General features: G+C 48.7%; 2 protein-coding genes across 4 annotated transcripts in view; both read left to right on the forward strand.

Annotated features, from left to right (window-relative positions):
* The window catches only part of pusl1 (pseudouridine synthase like 1), a 45,456-nt gene extending 35,717 nt beyond the window's left edge, over nt 1–9,739 (forward strand). For 2 of the 3 annotated variants that reach the window (XM_033048285.1, XM_033048287.1), the window contains 4 exons: nt 185–358; nt 4,260–4,314; nt 5,909–6,071; nt 9,393–9,739. In XM_033048285.1, the coding sequence (XP_032904176.1) occupies nt 185–358; nt 4,260–4,314; nt 5,909–6,071; nt 9,393–9,424 (424 nt within the window). In that variant the 3' untranslated portion in view covers nt 9,425–9,739. Of the gene's footprint in view, nt 1–184; nt 359–4,259; nt 4,315–5,908; nt 6,079–9,392 lie in introns of all 3 variants that reach the window. The other variant, XM_033048286.1, reaches the window with a different exon arrangement.
* Nucleotides 9,740–13,189: 3,450 nt separating this feature from the next.
* On the forward strand, nt 13,190–20,386 carry LOC116990524 (lysophosphatidic acid receptor 6-like). The gene is made up of 2 exons (XM_033048288.1): nt 13,190–13,370; nt 19,248–20,386. Exon 2 carries the CDS (start codon nt 19,316–19,318, stop codon nt 20,270–20,272), a length of 957 nt encoding a protein of 318 aa, XP_032904179.1. The 5' UTR covers nt 13,190–13,370; nt 19,248–19,315; the 3' UTR covers nt 20,273–20,386.
* The last annotated feature ends 197 nt before the right edge of the window (nt 20,387–20,583 follow it).

Genomic DNA, 20,583 nt, shown 5'->3' on the forward strand with positions numbered 1-20,583 from the left:
GCAGGTACAGGATACTGAGTTGGATGATCAGCCATGATCATATTGAATGGAGGTGCAGGCTCGAAGGGCCGAATGGCCTACTCCTGCACCTATTTTCTATGTTTCTATGTTTCACCACTCTGTACCTGCTTGTGTTGCCACTGGCAGGGACTTGTCAGTGACTGCTTGTTCTGCCTCCAAACAGACCTCTGAACACAGACGCCATGAGGGAGGCAGCGAGCTTGCTGCTGGGCACGCACGACTTCAGCACCTTCCGCTCCTTGAACTCCGAGACCCCCTTCAAGTCACCGCTGAAGACACTGCTACAGGCCGAGCTCACGCCGGGAACCAGCATCGCCACGCAGCAGACCCATCACAGGTGGGAGAAGTCCTCAGTTCCTCAACCTCCCCCCTCCCTGCGCCCCGGGCTGGGAGAGCTCACTGTGATATGTAAACACGTTCTTGCTATTGAGGGAGTGCAGCGTAGGTTCACCAGGTTAATTCCCGGGATGGCGGGACTGTCATATGTTGAAAGAATGGAGCGACTGGGCTTGTACACACTGGAATTTAAGAAGGATAAGACTCATTGAAACTTATAAGATTATTAATGGATTGGACACGCTCGAGGCAGGAAACATGTTCCCGATGTTGGGAGAGTCCAGAACCAGGGGCCACAGTTTAAGAATAAGGGGTAGGCCATTTAGAACTGAGATGAGGAAAAACTTTTTCACCCAGAGAGTTCTGTAGAATTCTCTGCCTCAGACGGCAGTGGAGGCCAATTCTCTGGATGCTTTCAAGAGAGGGTAAGATAGAGCTCTTAAAGATAGCGGAGTCAGGGGATATAGTTAAGAGGCAGGAACAGGGTACTGATTATGGATGATCAGCCATGATCACAGTGGCACTATTGATGGAACCCGGGTCTCTGGAGCTGTGAGGGCAGCAACTCTACCACTGCACCACCGTGTCCTGACACTGGGTGACCCAGCTCTCCATCTCTATCCCGTCCTCCCCGCCCGTGAGGTCAGCGACTCCCCTTGTTGTCTGAAGAAGGGTCTCCACCCGCAACGTCACCCTTTCCTTCTCTCCAGAGATGCTGCCTGACCCGCTTGAGTCATAGAAAAAATAGGTGCAGGAGGAGGCCATTCGGCCCTTCGGGCTCTGGGGAGTCACCCCAGCTTTTTGTGTCTATCTCCGGTTTAAACCAGCACCTGCAGTTCCTTCCTGCACAGCTCTCCTTGTTTCCGCTCTTGTGCTCTTATAATTGGATTACATTCTAAACAGGTTGGATTAAAGGATGACAGCAAAGAACCTCTGATTCTCTCAGCAGGACACAGCCTCACAAGAAACTGGTGAAGTGGAGGTGGTGCACTCAGTAAATCTCACTCAGCGGAGTGCTGCTGTTAAAATGATTTCCCTCTGAAATTACAGCATTGGTGGAAATGTCCTTGGATTCCATTAGACAAAGTATAAAATTATAACAAGTGCATTTGACGCGGTCCAGTTAATACAATTTTGCTCTGCATTGATTTTCCCGGCATGATCCATCACTCAAATGCCTCTTTCCACGAAGCACACAAAATAAATTGTGGCGTGGCGTTTTAATGTTTGCTGCCGCGCTGACCTCTCGAGCGGCTGTGAGCATTAAGATGAAACACTAAAGGACATTAAGAGGCACTGCCAACAGCTGCTCCCTTCAGCAAGCTCCCCGTTGCTAGGCAACTGCAGGGAGTCTGTCTGTGGAGCTAATGGTACCCGACGGACGAATGTTTCAGGGAAATAAATTCTCCTGACGTATCTAGGCATGACTTAAGCAATCCATTATTTAACCACCACGCTTTTGCTAAGAGTGCCTGCATAGAGAGGATGTGGAGAGGATGTTTCCACTAGTGGGAGAGTCTAGGACTAGAGGTCGTAGCCTCAGAATTAAAGGACGTTCCTTTAGGAAGGAGATGAGGAGGAATTTCTTTAGTCAGAGGGTGGTGAATCTGTGGCATTCGTCACCACAGAAGGCTGGGGAGGCCAAGTCAATGGATATCTTTAAGGCAGAGATAGATGGGTTCTTGATTAGTCCGGGTGTCAGGGGTTATGGGGAGAAGGCAGGAGAATGGGGTTAGGAGGGTGAGATAGATCAGCCTGCCTTTGTGTACAATTTTAACTGCACCTCTGTGTCTGACTGAAGAAGGGTCAGACAGAATAAAGGTCTCGACCCGAAACGTCACTTATTGCTTCTCTCCAGAGATGCTGTCTGACCCGCTGAGTTACTCCAGCATTTTGTGTTTATCTTCGGTTTAAACCAACATCTGCAGTTCCTTCCTGCGCATTGTGTTCAACCTCCTGCACCCTCGCCATAGGCTCCACATCCTTCCTGTAACGGGACGATCGGAACCGCAATGTTGATTATTCTCCTCCTTCAGTCAGCTGCAACTGAAGATCGTTCCCAAATGTCACCACTCCTGCACACTCCATCACCCTAACCCTCCCCCCCCTCCCTTCCCCCAGAACTGTCAGCCAGCAATCTTTATGTGAAGAAAACCTTACTAGAATAGGCAAGGAGCTCAGTCGATAGAGGGTGATGTGTGTGTGCCGTGTGTATGTGCCGTGTGTATGTGCCGTGTGTGTGTGCCGTGTGTGTGTGCCGTGTGTATGTGCGTGTGTATGTGCCGTGTGTATGTGCCGTGTGTATGTGCCGTGTGTGTGTGCCGTGTGTGTGTGCCGTGTGTATGTGCCGTGTGTATGTGCCGTGTGTGTGTGCCGTGTGTATGTGCCGTGTGTATGTGCCGTGTGTGTGTGCCGTGTGTGTGTGCCGTGTGTGTGCCGTGTGTGTGTGCCGTGTGTGTGTGCCGTGTGTGTGTGCCGTGTGTATGTGCCGTGTGTGTGTGCTGTGTGTGTGTGCCGTGTGTGTGTGCCGTGTGTGTGTGCCGTGTGTGTGTGCCGTGTGTGTGTGCCGTGTGTGTGTGCCGTGTGTGTGTGCCGTGTGTGTGTGCCATCCATGGACATGAATGGACATGAATCATCATGTCCTGCCCCCATTGCCTGCTGACCGACGTCTCTCTCGTCCAATCGGCGCCCTCGATCAGCAGTCCCACCCCCACTGTCTTGTGGAAAGTGGAGATTTCATCGGATTTTAAAATCCGGATTACAAAAAATGGGAGGGGATCGTCTCCCACCTCTCAAAGCAGAGGAGAGGAGTTTTTGAGAGTTGCAATCCTATTGAGGAGACAGCTGTCGGAAAGGTCACAAACAGTTCCACAAATCACCGTAAAGATAAAGACATTCGTAAGCTTGACCTCCAACTGGGAATGTTAATTGTTCCTTTGACATCCCCGCGACTAATTAGCACCGTGTTCTCAGTGGTCTGTGTACATGTTGTGGCCTTAGGACAGTGATTGTGTTAGCTACAGTCGTTTAACCTCATACACATCCAACTAGAACGTACAGCGCCCTCCATAATGTTTGGGACAAAGACCCATCATTTATTTATTTGCCTCTGTACTCCACAATTTGAGATTTGTAATAGAAAACAATCACATGTGGTTAAAGTGCACATTGTCAAATTTTAATAAAGGCCATTTTAATACATTTTGGTTTCACCATGTAGAAATTACAGCTGTGTTTAAACACAGTCCCCCCATTTCAGGGCACCATAATGTTTGGGACACAGCAATGTCATGTAAATGAAAGTAGTCATGTTTAGTATTTTGTTGCGTATCCTTTGCATGCAATGACTGCTTGAAGTCTGCGATTCATGGACATCACCAGTTGCTGGGTGTCTTCTCTGGTGATGCTCTGCCAGGCCTGTATTGCAGCCATCTTTAGCTTATGCTTGTTTTGGGGTCTAGTCCCCTTCAGTTTTCTCTTCAGTATATAAAGGCATGCTCAATTGGGTTCAGATTGGGTGATTGACTTGGCCACTCAAGAATTGACCAATTTTTAGCTTTGAAAAACTCCTTTGTTGCTTTAGCAGTATGCTTGGGATCATTGTCTTCCTGTAGAATGAACCACTGGCCAATGAGTTTTGAGGCATTTGTTTGAACTTGAGCAGATAGGATGTGTCTATACACTTCAGAATTAAATTATCCTACTACCATCAGCAGTTGTATCATCAATGAAGATAAGTGAGCCAGTACCTTCAGCAGCCATACATGCCCAGGCCATAACACCCCCACCACTGTGTTTCAGAGATGAGGTGGATTGCTTTGGATCTTGCTTAAATTTTATTCTTAAAATTAAGAATATTGCTTAATTATAAGCTGATATATGTTTGCTTCAATTGACTTTAGCCACCTGGAGTTCCTGGACCTCACCTTCCAGAGTCCGTCTTTCCTCTACAAACAGGTAAGGGCAGAGTGTTTGTCCACATGGTTTTAGAAACATAGAAAATAAGTACAGGAGTAGGCCATTCGGCCCTTCAAGCCAGCACCACCATTCAATATGATCATGGCTGATCGTCTAAAGTCAGTACCCTGTTCCTGCTTTCCCCCCATATCCCTTGATTCCTTTCGCCCTAAGAGCTAAATCTAACTCTCTCTTGAAAACCTATCTCTTCCTGTCTCTTTATACATACAGCACAGAAACAGGCCCTTCAGCCCACCAAGTCCGTGCCGACCAGCGATCCCCGCACACTAACACTATCCCACAGATACTTGGGACAATTTACAATTTTACCAAAAGCCAATGAACCTACAAACTGCAGGTCATGTGGAGAATGTACAAACTCCGTACAGACAGCGGCCCGTAGCCAGGATCGAACCCGGGTCACTGGCGTTTGAGAGGCAGCAACTCTACCGCTGCGGCACCGTGCGTTGCCTGAATCTATGTGGCTGTGATGCTGCAGCAAGCGAGGTTGTCCACCTCATCATACTTAATGAAGGTGACAATAGATGCAACTTGCCGTGACTGAGCTGGGACACCCACTGGAGATATATTGGTGCTGAAATTTCCATTTGATATCTCCAGACTATTATTAATGCTGCACCAGCGCTGAGCCTCCTCCTTGCTGGTTTAGTTAGTGGTCTATGTGTCAATGAGACAGGTAATGGAAAGAGTGAGTCACAATCCCACACGTTACATTGTGGTTTCCCACCTCATTGCTGTCACCACGATATCCTCATGATCTCCACGCTTCAACCTTCAACTTTCACACTTCAGCCACTCGGCCACGCCGAGACTTCATTGCAGCTGAGTTCGAGGACGGACAATGCAGAGAGGGACGATGTCATTCCTGGTCCCCACCGCATTCCTGGTCCCCACCGCATTCCTGGTCCCCACCGCATTCCTGGTCCCCACTGGTCCCCACCGCCAACTCCATCCATTCCCTGCGCCGGATCTAACTGCCCGCTCTCTCGGTATCTGGTCTAGTTGCCGAACCCCCTCGCCATTGCCCAAAACCGGCTGCTCCTCTCTCTCCGCCCCACCACCGAGTCAGCCCCTGCTGTTGAAACCTGCTCCACTGCCTCCAGACCCCGATGTTGTCGAGGCCCCCATGCAGCTTCCAAACCCCCCCCCCCCCCCCAACGTGCTCCCCCCAATGTCCATGACCCGGCCGATAAACTCCTCCTGATCCTCAACGCCTCCATTTTACACTCAGCCTCGCTCGTTCCTTCCTCTCTCGGGGACTTGAGTGCCACCATTAAACCCATCCCCCCCACTCTCTTGCCCCCCCGAGCTCGGGAATCCCATCCCCAAACCTCTCTGCTTCACTCCCTTTTCCCAATGTTCGCCTCTAGGGTCAGTTTAGTTTATTGTCACGTGTACCGAGGTACAGTAAAAAGCTTTTGTTGCGTGCTAACCAGTCAGCGGAAAGACAATACACGATTATAATCGAGCCATTCACAGCGTACAGATACATGATAAGGGAATAACGTTTAGTGCAAGGTAAAGCCAGCACGGAACATGGAAGGATATGGATCATGTGCGTGTGTTGTTGCAGGTGCGGAGAATGACGGGGGCTCTGGTGGCTGTTGGCCAGGGCAGGCTAACACCGCGGCACATCGTCGAGTTGCTGGAGTGCCGTGACTCCAGGGCCTATCCCGGCAGTTTCATTGCACCACCCGGCGGCCTCTTCCTCAACACCGTGGAGTACGATGAAAACGGTAAGCGGTGAGGAGGCGAATGTACAGGATGCAGGATGCAGCTACTAGAACAGCATGTAAAAGGCCTTTGGAGAGGTACATGGATCGGAAAGGTTTAGAGGGGTTTGGGCAAAAAGGTGGGCAGGTGGGACAAGCGTAGATGGGGCATCTTGGTCACCACACTGTTTGACTCCAAAGAGAAAGCACAGGAAAATACACTGTCTCTCCCTCTAAGTACAGAACTGCACATGCATGCATACACATGGAAGTAGAATGCATATTCCGGGATATAAACATACACACACACAGGGATGCATGCACACATGCATGCACATTCCCAAATGTAAGCACACATGCAACCACACACACATGCAGGGATGCATGTGTGCAAATCCCCAAATATTAGTGCATACACATGCGCGCGCGCGCACACATGCAGGCAAGCATGCACATTCGATGGTATCGACACACACACCTACAGCAAATATAGTTTCACATAAATAGACGCATGCAGACATGATAAACCATCAGAACAGATATACATACACTAAGATGCTGGCATGTACAAGATTTACACCATACACCAGATCACTGCTGCATTTTAACTTAAATGCAGGTGTCACATATACACAAGAGGTACTTGTACACATTTCCCTGCACATAGACAGATGCACATTCATAATGACACCAATCTGACTATAATCAGTATATACGGGGACATTTTTAAACACACGTGCCCACACGCCCATGCACCAAGCTCCTGTAAACATCCAGGGACAATAATAGACAATAAGTGCAGGAGTAGGCCATTCGGCCCTTCGAGCCAGCACCGCCATTCAATGTGATCATGGCTGATCATCCCCAATCAGTACCTCGTTCCTGCCTTCTCCCCATATCCCCTGACTCCGCTATTTTTAAGAGCCCTATCTAGCTCTCTCTTGAAAGCATCCAGAGAACCTGCCTCCACCGCCCTCTGAGGCAGAGAATTTCACACTCACCACTCTCTGTGAGAAAAAGTGTTTCCTCGTCTCCGTTCTAAATGGCTTACTCCTTATTCTTAAACTGTGTGTGGCCCCTAGTTCTGGACTCCCCCAACATCGGGAACACGATTCCTGCCTCTAGCGTGTCCAAGCCCTTAACAATCTTATATGTTTCAATAATGTCCCTGCGCCTCTCAAGGACAGTACTGGAGCCCGTCTGCAGGGTTGCCAGCAAGCAGGGGAATTCTCTTATCCCGGAAAAACGTGAAAGTGAAGTAAATTAATGGTGCGCAGGTTACAGGAAGGGAAGCGCTAGCGTTCAGCATCTAGTGAGGGGTCTCCCCCATTGCCAGAGGGAGGCTAAATACACATTGGAGGAACAGCATCTCATATTTCACTTGGGCAGCTTACAGCCCAGCGGTATGAATATTGAAGATAGACACAAAAAGCTGGAGTGACTCAGAGGGACAGGCAGCAGCATCTCTGGAGAGAAGGAACGGGTGACGTTTCGGGTCGAGACCCTTGAAGGAATGGGCGACGTTTCCCATTCCTTCTCTCCAGAGATGCCGCCTGTCCTGCTGAGTTACTCCAGCATTTTGTGTCTATCTTTGGCATCCGGTGAAGTGTCTGCTCTTCACTGCACCAGTCCCCGCTCTCTGAAGCTGAGCTCAGTCATTGCACAACAGAGTTGTTTATCGGGATTTATTTGCAACCCACGCCACTAATTAGATTGAAGATAGACACAAAATGATGGCGAAACCTGTCCCGCTGAGTCACTCCAGCATTTTGTGTCTGTCTTCGGTCTATCTAACCGGCATCTGCATTTCACTTCCTACAAGCATGGTATTGTTGTTTTCCAAGAGGAGCTTATCTCGGTCTGGACAGCACTAATTTACACTGCGTTTGCCACAGAGGGTGTAAGGGGAACATTCGCTGGTTTGCACATCACCTCTGCAAAGATGCATGGGGCCCAGAGGTGGCGTTTGAGGCCGATGCAACCGTGGCACAGGAACGGGCCCATGCACGCAATGTCCTGCAGCCCACAATGTTTGTGCCGAACATGATGCCTGGTCCACGATCCACACCCCCCTCCAATCCCTGCTCTTCCATGTGCCTGTCTAAAAGCCTCGTGCCCGCCACTATCACACCCACCAGCCGGGATCTCAGGTTTCCTCCCGCACTCCAAAGACGTGCAGGTTTGTAGGTTAATTTGGCTTGGCATAAATGTAAATTGTTCCCAGTATGTGTAGGATAGTGTCAACGTGTGCGGGGATCGCTGGTCGGTGCGGACCCGGGCGGGCCGAAGGGCCTGCTTCCACACTGTATCTCTAAACTAAACTAAAGTAAACTAAACCGGCCTTCAGTTCAGTTTAGTTTATTGTCTCGTGTTCCCAGGTGCAATGAAAAGCATTTGTTGCATGCTATCCAGTTAGCTGAAAGACAAACCATGATGAAACCTCGCAAACAAATTCCAGGCACCCACCAGTCTGTGTAAATAAAGTCCCCCCCCCCCCCCCCCCCCCCCCCCCGCACATCTCCATTAAACTCCCCTCTCACCTTATAGTGGCGCAGTGGTAGAGTTGCCGCCTTGCAGGGCTTGCAGCGCTGGGGACCCGGGTTCGATCCCAACTACGGGTACTTGTCTGTACGGAGTTTGTGCGTTCTCCCCGTGACCTGCGTGGGTTTTCCCCGAGATCTTCGGTTTCCTCCCACACTCCGTAGACGTGCAGGTTTGTAGGTGAATTGGCTTGGTGTATGTGTAACATTCCCCCTAGTGGGTGTAGGATAGTGTTTAATGTATCTCTGAACTTAAAAAAAACTAAAATGATGGTTGGTGTGGGCATGATGTTGGGCACAGGCATCGTGGGCTGAAGGGCCTGTTCCCGTGCTGGGCTGTACTGTGTAATTGAAAGCGTTGATTCGACGGCAGGCTGGATGCTGCACGTGTGGAGAGAGTGGATGGGCCGCATCATTCAAGAGAGTGGAGCCCCCAGATGTTACACGCACGCCAGATGTTCCAGCTGCAAGTCTAATGCAAATGCCAGTGAGCGTGGTTCTCTGCCACAGAAGGCAGTGGTGGCCAATTCACTGAATGTATTCAAAAGAGAATTGGATGTGACTCTTAGGGCTAACAGAATCAAGGGATATTGGGGGAGGGGATGGGGGGCAGGAACGGGGTTACTGATTCTGGATGATCAGCCATGATCATATTCCATGGCAGTGCTGGCTGGAAGGGCCGAATGGCCACCTCCTGCACCTATTTTCTATTTTTTCTCCGTAGCTTCGTCCTGAAGGGGACCAGAAACTGAACCGAGGGTTGTCATGGCAACCATCACCAGCCCCGCTGTGTTTTGTTTTGCAGATCTTCGGGTGAAAGATGACATCACTGGGTGACGGGGGGGGGGGGGGGGGGGGGGAGTACGTGGACCACCTGTTGTCATGGCAACCGGCATCTAGGACCCAGAGCGACCGGGCCCCTACATCGACTCATGTGGACATCAATACTCCCGAATGTGTCTGGAGTTATGGAGAAGATACAATGCTGGATGCAGGCTCATGTTAAGCTGCCAAAAATCATCAGCTTCTAAAACTCTGGCTTGGTGGTGGGTGTCAGTGAGTGGGGATGGAGCCAGAATCTCCCAGCTTGGCAAAGTCCATGGCCCCAGCCCCGACAGACAGACACACACACGCACACACGCACATACACACACGCACGCACACACACGCACACACACACACGCGCGCACACACTCACACGCCCGCACACACACACACTCACACACGCCCACTCACACACGCCCGCACACACACACTCACACACGCGCACATACACTCACACACGCGCACATACACACACACAGACACGCCCGCGCACACACACACCCGCACACTCACGCGCACACACACACACACCCACACACACCCACGCACACACACACACACACACACACACGGTATCCTGGGGGGGGGGTGGTATCTGCAGGATGGAACATAGAACAGCACAGAACAGGAACAGGCCCTTCGGCCCACAATGTCCGTGCAAGCCTAGCCAAAGCGACTAAAGCCTTTCACTGTACCTCGGTACTTGTGACCATAAACTCAAGGAAACTAAACTCTTCTGCCTGCATGTGACCCAACCCCTCCATATTGGTAGAACAGTACGACGCAGGAACAGGCCCTTCGGCCCGCAATGTCTGTGCCCAACATGATGCAACTAATCTCTGCTGCCTGCTCGTGATCCATGTCCCTCCATCCCTTTACTGCACATTCATAGCGTATAGAACGTTGCAGCCCAGGAACAGGCCCTTTGACCTAGGGTGATACAGCGTGGAAACGGGGTGAAGGAAAGAAGGAAAGAGCGGCAACCTTCAAACTTGCACGTCTTTGGAGTGTGGGAGGAAACCAAAACCACCCAGAGAAAACCCACGCGGTCACAGGGAGAACGTGCAGACTCCACACAGACAGCACCCGAGGTCAGGATCGAACCCGGGACTCTGGCGCTGTAATGCAGCAGCTCTACCCGCTGCGGCACTTAATTGTCCTTATTGGTTACTAGAGAACTGCACTGGAAGAGGGATATGGATCATGTCCAGGCAGAAGCCATTAGTTTCGCTTGGCATCGTGTTGGGTACGGACGTTGTGGGCTGAATGGCCTCTTCCTGTGCTGAACTGATCTGCGTTCCAAGTTATTAATCCATCTATTCACCAATGTCCTTCTGAGAAGGAACCCTGCCATCCTCTCCCCGTCGAGTCTCCATGAAACTCCCGATCACAGCAGGTGGTGGACAAAACTAACATGTTAATAAAACCTAAACTGCACGTCATTGCCATTTTGTATAAATAGACGGCGCCCAAGACAGCGTCCCAGACGGTGCCCAAGATGGCTTCCAAGATGCTTTTGAAGATGGCGCCCAACCCAGGCGACTATTTTCGTGCTCGCCACAGAAGCAGATCTACAGCCACATACTACAATCGCCCCACATTCTTAAACACTGCACACTGTAAATGGCTCGAATGTAATCGTGTATTGTCTTTCCACTGGTTGGTTAGCACGCGACAAAAGCTTCTCTCCGTACCTCGGTACACGGTACACGTAAGGAGTGGAGTGTGTGTGTGTGTGTGTGGTGCTTGAGGGAGACTGTAGGGTGAGGAGGTGTCGTTTACAGGAGTAACGAGGTACAGGCCAGGGATTGGTGGGGCCAGGGTCTGGGACAAGGGCTAAACAGAGAATGTCATTCCATTTGTAAAGTTTCCATTGTTGGCAAACGATTTCTACACGATGAAGCCAAATACTTTACTTGGAGCTGACGTATATTGCTTTTAATACAATAGTAACACAATGCAGCATCTGTAAATAGAGGACATGGAATAGAATAGAACATAGAATAAACGGTAGGGGAAATGTGTAGGAAGGAACTGCAGATGCTGGTTTTAAACCAAAGATAGACACAAAAAGCTGGAGTAACTCAGTGGGCAGGAGAAAATGAATAGGTGACGTTTCGGGTCGAGACCCTTCTTTAGACAGAGTCTGGGGGAAGGGAAGGGAGAGATGTAGAACAAATGAATGAAAGATATACAAAAGATGATAAAGGAAACTGGCCATTGTTAGATGTGGGCTTGGTGGAAATGGGTTACAGACAATGAGACTTAACAAGACAACTTTAAAGCTACTACGACTTGGGTGGGGGAGGAGTGGAGAGAGGGAGGAATCCAAGTTAGAGAAATCAAAATTCATGCCATTGGGCTGTAAGTTGCCCAAGCAAAATATGAGGTGCAGTTCCTTCAATTTGCATTGGGCCTCAGTCTGACAGTGGAGGAGGCCCAGGACAGAGCGGTCAGTGTGGGAATGGGAAGGGCAATTAAAGTGTTTGGCAACCGGGAGGTCAGCTAGGTCCAGGCGGACTGAGCGAAGGTGTTCAGTGAATGGATTGCGTTGGGTACAGGAACAGGCCCTTCGGCCCACAACAACTGTGCCAAACATGATGCCAAGACCTGTGCCTGCACATTATCCATATCCCTAAATTCCCTGCCTATCCAGGTGCCTATCTAGAAATCTTTTCAATGTCTCCACCACCACCCCCGGTAGCGTGTCCCTAGCACACACCACCCTATGTGTCAACAACACTTGCCCACACGCCTCCTTTAAACTTTGCCCCTCCGCACAACACTGACTTGCAGCGCCAGGGACCCGGGTTCGATCCCGACTACGGGTGCTGTCTGTGCGGAGTTTGCACGTTCTCCATGTGACCACGTGGGTTTTCTCCGAGATCTTCAGTTTCCTCCCACATTCCAAAGACGCACAGGTTTGTAGGTTAATTGGCTTGGTATAAGTGTAAATTGTCACTAGTGTGTGTAGGATAGTGTTAATGTGTGGGGATCACTGGTCAATAGACAATAGGTGCAGGAGTAGGCCATTCGGCCCTTCGAGCCAGCACCGCCATTCAATGTGATCATGGCTGATCATCCCCAATCAGTACCCCGTTCCTGCCTTCTCCCCATACCCCCTGACTCCGCTATTTTTAAGAGCCCTATCCAGCTCTCTCTTGAAAGCATCCAGAGAACCCGCCTCCACCGCCCTCTGAGGCAGAGAATTCCACAGACTCACCACTCCCTGTGAGAAAAAGTGTTTCCTCGTCTCCGTTCTAAATGGCTTACTCCTTATTCTTAAACTGTGGCCCCTGGTTCTGGCCTCCCCCAACATCGGGAACATGTTTCCTGCCTCTAGTGTGTCCAAGCCCTTAACAATCATATGTTTCAAAACTTAAAAGTATAAACAAAACTAAAAGATGGCAGAACAAAAGTGTAATTGTTTGCAATATTTGCATTAGTTTGTACAGTGAATATTGATTGCATAACAGGAAATAAAGTATTTCAAAATGCCTTGGTTACTTACAGAGGTGCTTGAGTTTTGTCTCATCTCAACAACTGTGAAAGGTGCTGGCTGGTTCAGAGAACCATCAGGCTTGTGTTTCTGAGTTTCCCTTCATGTCTGCACATTGGCCAACCACAACGTTTATTTTCAGCCCTTCCTATATGTAGAGGAGTTCAGCGGATATAGATCATTTGCCACCATCAAACCGCTTCTTGTGTATGGCGTGCACAGCCTAAAGTTGTAGGACAACTTGTGCTATTTGATCTTATTTGATTGTGCACACCGGGTTGATTGCATTTGTCGAAACAGGGGACCACGTGAAGGCTGCAATCTCTCACCCCATCAAACTGTGCTGAGAGCAATTGTCTCTTCAGTGCATGTGAGGCACAGCTATCCTCAAGCCACGCGTTTATTCCTCAGCTGGAGTATTGAGGAGCTGAGCTTCACAAACCTGGCAGAGATCGACTGGTGAGTGGCTTTCCATTTATTGCCCGCAGTGTCCATAGAGTTAACGTTGCAACTTCTCAGCAAGTAAGTGTGTAAACTTAATTGTGCAAAGCCTTTTGTAATTTTAGACATCTCACGTCAACCTGTGGCGCTCCAAGAGAAAACTGGATAATTAGTGTGGGAAGGAACTGCAGATGCTGGTTTACACCGAAGACAGACACAAAATGCTGGAGTCACTCAGTGGGTCGGGCAGCATCTCCGGAGAAAAGGAATAGGTGATGTTTTGGGTCGGGTCTGAAGAAGGGTCTCGGCCCGAAACGTCACCTATTCCTTTTTTCCAGAGGTGCTGCCTAGCCCGCTGAGTTATTCCAGCTTTTGGTGTCTATAAACTAGAGTTATAGTTAGTGTATTTTAACTATCTTCTAGAGGGGGAGGTTGGACAGACTGGAGGTACACAAAATTGCTGGAGGAACTCAGCGGGTGCAGCAGCATCTATGGAGCGAAGGAAATAGGCGACGTTTCGGGCCGAAACCCTTCTTCAGACTGGAGTTGCTCTCTGGAGTGTCAGAGGCTGAAATGAGACCTGATAAAAATATATAAAATTATCATCTCTAAACTAAACTAAACTAAGAGGCAAGGATAGGGTGGACAGTCGGGATCTTTTTTCCCCAGGCTGGAAATGGCAAAGATTACAGAGCATAGCTTTAAGGTGAGAGGGAGCAATGTTTAAAGGAGATGTGCAGAGCAAGTTTTGAAACACAGAGGAGGGTGGGTGCGTGGAACTTGCTGCCAGGGATGGTGGTGGAGGCAGATACCTTAGTGGTATTTAAGAGCCTTTTTAGTTAGGAACATGGATATGCAGGAAATGGATCAGGCAGAGGAGATATGTTTAACCTGGCATCATCGTTGGGCACGGACATTGTGGGCCGAAGGGCCTGTTCCTGTGCAGGAATAAGGGGGGTGGGGTGTCGAATGGGATAGTGGAGGATGGAGTTAAAGGGAAAGGGTTTCTTAAATGTGTGAGCGTAGAGACAGAGGGGTGTAAAATGAGGGTAGAAGCAATAGGTAGCAAGGTGAAAAGTAAAAGTGGCAGGCCGGCAAATCCAGGGCAAAAATCAAAAAGGGCCACTTTTCAGCATAATAGTATAAGGGGTAAGAGTGTTGTAAAAACAAGCCTGAAGGCTTTGTGTCTCAATGCAAGGAGCATTCGTAATAAGGTGGATGAGTTGAATGTGCAGATAGCTATTAACGACTATGATATAGTTGGGATCACGGAGACATGGCTCCAGGGTGACCAAGGCTGGGAGCTCAACATCCAGGGATATTCAATATTCAGGAGGGATAGACAGAAAGGGAAAGGAGGTGGGGTAGCGTTGCTGGTTAGGGAGCAGATTAACGCAATAGAAAGGAAGGACATTAGCTTTGAGGATGTGGAATCGTTATGGGTAGAGCTGCGAAACACTAAGGGGCAGAAAACGCTAGTGGGAGTTGTGTACAGGCCACCTAACAGTAGTAGTGGAGTTGGGGATGGCATCAAACAGGAAATTAGAAATGCGTGCAACAAAGGTAAAACAGTTATAATGGGTGACTTCAATCTACATATAGGTTGGGTGAATCAAATTGGCAAGGGTGCTGAGGAAGAGGATTTCTTGGAATGTATGCGGGATAGTTTTCTAAACCAACATGTAGAGGAACCAACGAGAGAGCAGGCTATTCGAGACTGGGTATTGAGTAATGAGGAAGGGTTAGTTAGCAGTCTTGTTGTGCGTGGCCCCTTGGGCAAGAGTGACCATAATATGGTTGAGTTCTTCATTAGGATGGAGAGTGACATCGTTAATTCAGAAACAAGGGTCCTGAACTTAAAGAAAGGTAACTTTGAGGATATGAGACGTGAATTGGCCAAGATAGACTGGCGATTGATTCTTAATGGGTTGACGGTGGATATGCAATGGAAGGCATTTAAAGACTGCATGGATGAACTACAACAATTGTTCATCCCAGTTTGGCAAAAAAATAAATCAGGGAAGGTAGTGCATCCGTGGATAACAAGGGAAATCAGGGATAGTATCAAAACAAAAGATGAAGCGTACAAATTAGCCAGAAAAAGCAGCCTACCAGAGGACTGGGATAAATTCAGAGACCAGCAGAGGAGGACAAAGGGCTTAATTAGGAAAGGGAAAATAGATTATGAAAGAAAACTGGCAGGGAACATAAAAACTGACTGCAAAAGCTTTTATAGATATATGAAGAGGAAAAGATTAGTTAAAACAAATGTAGGTCCCTTGCAGTCAGAAACAGGTGAGTTGATCATGGGGAACAAGGACATGGCAGACCAATTGAATAAATACTTTGGTTCTGTCTTCACTAAGGAAGACATAAATAATCTGCCGGAAATAGCAGGGGACCGGGGGTCAAATGAGATGGAGGAACTGAGTGAAATCAAGGTTAGCGGGGAAGTGGTGTTAGGTAAATTGAATGGATTAAAGGCCGATAAATCCCCAGGGCCAGATAGGCTGCATCCCAGAGTACTTAAGGAAGTAGCCCCAGAAATAGTGGATGCATTAGTGATAATTTTTCAAAACTCTAGATTCTGGAGTAGTTCCTGAGGATTGGAGGGTAGCTAATGTAACACCACTTTTTAAAAAGGGAGGGAGAGAGAAAACGGGGAATTACAGACCAGTTAGTCTAACGTCGGTAGTGGGGAAACTGCTAGAATCAGTTATTAAAGATGGGATAGCAGCACATTTGGAAAGTGGTGAAATCATTGGACAAAGTCAGCATGGATTTATGAAGGGTAAATCATGTCTGACAAATCTTATAGAATTTTTCGAGGATGTAACTAGTAGAGTGGATAAGGGAGAACCAGTGGATGTGTTATATCTGGACTTTCAGAAGGCTTTCGACAAGGTCCCACATAAGAGATTAGTATACAAACTTAAAGCACACGGTATTGGGGGTTCAGTATTGATGTGGTTAGAGAACTGGCTGGCAGACAGGAAGCAAAGAGTAGGAGTAAACGGGTCCTTTTCACAATGGCAGGCAGTGACTAGTGGGGTGCCGCAAGGCTCAGTTCTGGGACCGCAGCTATTTATGATATATATTAATGATTTGGACGAGGGAATTGAATGCAACATCTCCAAGTTTGCGGATGACACGAAGCTGGGGGGCAGTGTTAGCTGTGAGGAGGATGCTAGGAGGCTGCAAGGTGACTTGGATAGGCTGGGTGAGTGGGCAAATGCATGGCAGATGCAGTATAATGTGGATAAATGTGAGGTTATCCACTTTGGAGGCAAAAACAAGAAAGTAGATTATTATCTGAATGGTGGCCGATTAGGAAAGGGGGAGATGCAACGAGACCTGGGTGTCATGGTACACCAGTCATTAAAAGTAGGCATGCAGGTGCAGCAGGCAGTGAAGAAGGCGAATGGTATGTTAGCATTCATAGCAAAAGGATTTGAGTATAGGAGCAGGGAGGTTCTACTGCAGTTGTACAGGGTCTTGGTGAGACCACACCTGGAGTATTGCGTACAGTTTTGGTCTCCTAATCTGAGGAAAGACATTCTTGCCATAGAGGGAGTACAGAGAAGGTTCACCAGACTGATTCCTGGGATGTCAGGACTTTCATATGAAGAAAGACTGGATAGACTCGGTTTGTACTCGCTAGAATTTAGAAGATTGAGGGGGGATCTTATAGAAACGTACAAAATTCTAAAGGGGTTGGACAGGCTAGATGCAGGAAGATTGTTCCCGATGTTGGGGAAGTCCAGAACAAGGGGTCACAGTTTAAGGATAAAGGGGAAATCTTTTAAGACCGAGATGAGGAAAACTTTTTTCACACAGAGAGTGGTGAATCTCTGGAATTCTCTCCCGCAGAAGGTAGTTGAGGCCAGTTCATTGGCTATATTTAAGAGGGAGTTGGATGTGGCCCTTGTGGCTAAAGGGATCGGGGGTATGGAGAGAAGGCAGGAACAGGATACTGAGTTGGATGATCAACCATGATCATATTGAATGGCGGTGCAGGCTCGAAGGGCTGAATGGCCTACTCCTGCACCTATTTTCTATGTTTCTATGTACCATTCTGTGTTCGATGCATTATGAAACATGTTTATTACTTTGCCCATTTCCACCATAATTTCTCCAGCTTCTGCTAATTTAATTTTGCTCTATTCTTTCTTACTCATTTATGCAACGTTTTACATTTCTTCTTCTATGCCTCAGTAACGTTCCCATGTTCTACCTTGCCATATCTTTGGTCCTTGTGTATTTGGTTTCTAAAACTCTTTGCAAGCATCAGGTCTCTGGCTATTCGTGACAATAAGCACCTTGTAGCTTCCTGTGGGGTCTAACTTTAGCATCTAGTCCCTCTGGGTGGTTTTTATTTTATGGTGAGCAAGAGAAACCATTAGCGTTTTGGCTATGGTACCTGCATCACTTTTCATTTCACTGCACATCTCGTATGTGTATGTAACGAATAAACTTGACTTGACTTTCATCGATGGGGTTGAGGAATGATGAAGGGTCCCGACCTGAAACATGAACTCTTTCTGCTCCCACAAAGGCTGCCTGATCTGCTGAGTGCTTGCAGCATCTTCTGGTTTTGGCTCAACCCGTCTCATCTATTCGATGATGCTCTCATGACCCCACTCAGCACTCATTTGCATAGACAGTAGCCCAGGTGGGCCATTCAGCCCATCGAGTTCATGCCAGCTCTTTTGTTCTATCCATTAATGCTGCAGCTTTATGTCCTATTATGCATATTACACTTCCTCTGGGCTTCCCCGTCTGACACCCTTTGTCTCATTTTAATCTCTCGCCTTTGTCCACCCATCTGCAAACCAAAACCCCTCTCACCTGCATCCACCTATCACTCACCTGGCTTTGTCCCACCCCACTTCTCTTTTCCAGCTTTCTACCTCTCACTATAATCAGTCCAATGAAGGGTCCCGCCCTGAGACGTCACCTCCGCATTCCTTCCACTGAGGCTGCCTGGCCCGCTGAGTTCAACCAACACACTGTGCACTGCACTCAACATCCCAGTGTCGACAATTCCTTGTGTTTTCAAATGTCTTTCTTTTGTTCTTTTCAGTTATTTTTTCCTTAGTTTAGTTCAGAGATCTTGCGGAAACAGGCCCTTCGGCCCAGCGACTCCATGCCGGCCAGCGATCCCCGCACATTTCACTCTATCCTACACACACTGGGGACAACTAGGTGCCACCATGCCGCCCTTCTTAAAGAAGCAATGGCAGTTTTCAGTGTTCAACGTGGACCACATCTTCCATTTGGGTAGCTTACAACCGGGTGATATGAAACCGGGTGATACAATAGACATAGGTGCAGGAGTAGGCCATTCAGCCCTTCGAGCCAGCACCGCCATTCAATGTGATCATGGCTGATCATCCCCAATCAGTACCCCGTTCCTGCCTTCTCCCCATATCCCCTGACTCCGCAATTTTTAAGAACCCTATCTAGCTCTCTCTTGAAAGCATCCAGAGAACCTGCCTCCGCCGCCCTCTGAGGCAGAGAATTCTACAGACTCACCACTCTCTGTGAGAAAAAGTGTTTCCTCGTCTCCGTTCTAAATGGCTTACTCCTTATTCTTAAACTGGCCCCTGGTTCTGGACTCCCCCAACATCGGGAACATGTTTCCTGCCTCTAGCGTGTCCAAGCCCTTAACAATCTTATATGTTTCAATAAGATTCCCTCTCATCCTTCTAAACTCCAGAGTGTACAAGCCCAGCTGCTCCATTCTCTCAGCATATGACAGTCCCGCCATCCCAGGATGCACACACAACTCTCCCATGATTAGATCGCTCTTCCCCCCTCCTCCTCCCACCGAGATGCCTCTCTCTGGCCTTGCATTTATCAGTGAATGTCTCATCTTTGCTGCCTTGTATCCAGGTGATCTGGGCGTTGCCTTGGGACCAGCTCTGCCAAAGCACACAACGTTGTGGTAGACCAACTGAAACATGGGCAACCTGGGACGAGCCCCCTCCAGCGGGAACTGCACCTACGAGGCCAATTTCCAGTACCAGTTGTTCCCAGCGGTCTACACCATCGTGTTTGTCCTGGGCTTGACCGGAAATGTCTCGGCCCTCTGCATTTTTATAAAGAAAACTAAAAAAGCCTCCCCATCCTTCATCTACATTGCAAACCTGATCGTGGTGGACATCATTTATATTTGCACCTTGCCCTTCAGAATCCATTACCACATGAAGCGCAACAACTGGGTATTTGGAGACGTGACCTGCAGGATCACAGGCACATTGTATTACGCCAACATTTACCTCAACGTTACTTTCCTCAGCCTGATTTGCGTGGACCGCTACATTGCGGTGGTCCACCCTCGCAAATACCTCCGGATGAGAGGGTCAAGGGTCTCGCGGGCGGTGGCGGCGCTGGTCTGGCTGCTGGCCTTGGCCGTCATGCTGCCGCTGGTCACCGGCGGCACGCTCAACAACGCCGGCACCGGCAACTCCACCGCCTGCTTCGAGAACTTTGACGCCAAGACTTGGAGCAAGAAGATGGCGGCCTACAACATCATAGCGTTCCTCTTCGGCTTCTTCATCCCCTTCACAATCATCATTATATTTTACCCACTGGCCGCCAGGAAAATCGCCCGGCTGAAGAGCAGCGTTCACAGGGACAAGGCTCTGAGAATGATCTGGGCCATTATGGTCATCTCCATTCTCTGCTTCGTCCCGTATCACATCACCCACTTCTTCTACTTGTTTGCCCGTTTGGAAGTCATTGAGGACTGTGCTTTCCGCAGCTTCCTCTACAAGAGTCGTCGTGTTACCATGGCCTTAGCCAGCCTCACCTGCTGCCTCGACCCTCTCATATACTTCTTTGCAACCAACAAGTTCAGGCCAAAGTACAGCACAAAGAGGGGATCGCAGAAGGTTTACAGCGTAGCCTTGCGCTAGACTGAGAGCTGTAACTAATAGATGTGACCAAAGGCCTTCCCTCCATTGACGAACTGTACACTGCAAGGGCCAGGAAGCGAGCGGGTAAGCTCATCTCTGACCCCTCTCACCCTGGCCACAAACTCTTTGAATCACTTCCCTCTGGAAGGCGACTCCGGACTGTCAAAGCTGCCACAGCCAGACATAAATGCAGCTTTTTTCCACGAGTAGTAGCTCTACTCAATAACCAAAAATCTGTAACTTCCTTTTGCTCTGGTATTTTGTTTGGTTCACATGTTTGACCAATGGTGTTTTATTATTAATGTTTAGTG

This window comes from Amblyraja radiata, chromosome 31, assembly GCF_010909765.2.
Source record: "Amblyraja radiata isolate CabotCenter1 chromosome 31, sAmbRad1.1.pri, whole genome shotgun sequence".
NCBI lineage: Eukaryota > Metazoa > Chordata > Chondrichthyes > Rajiformes > Rajidae > Amblyraja > Amblyraja radiata.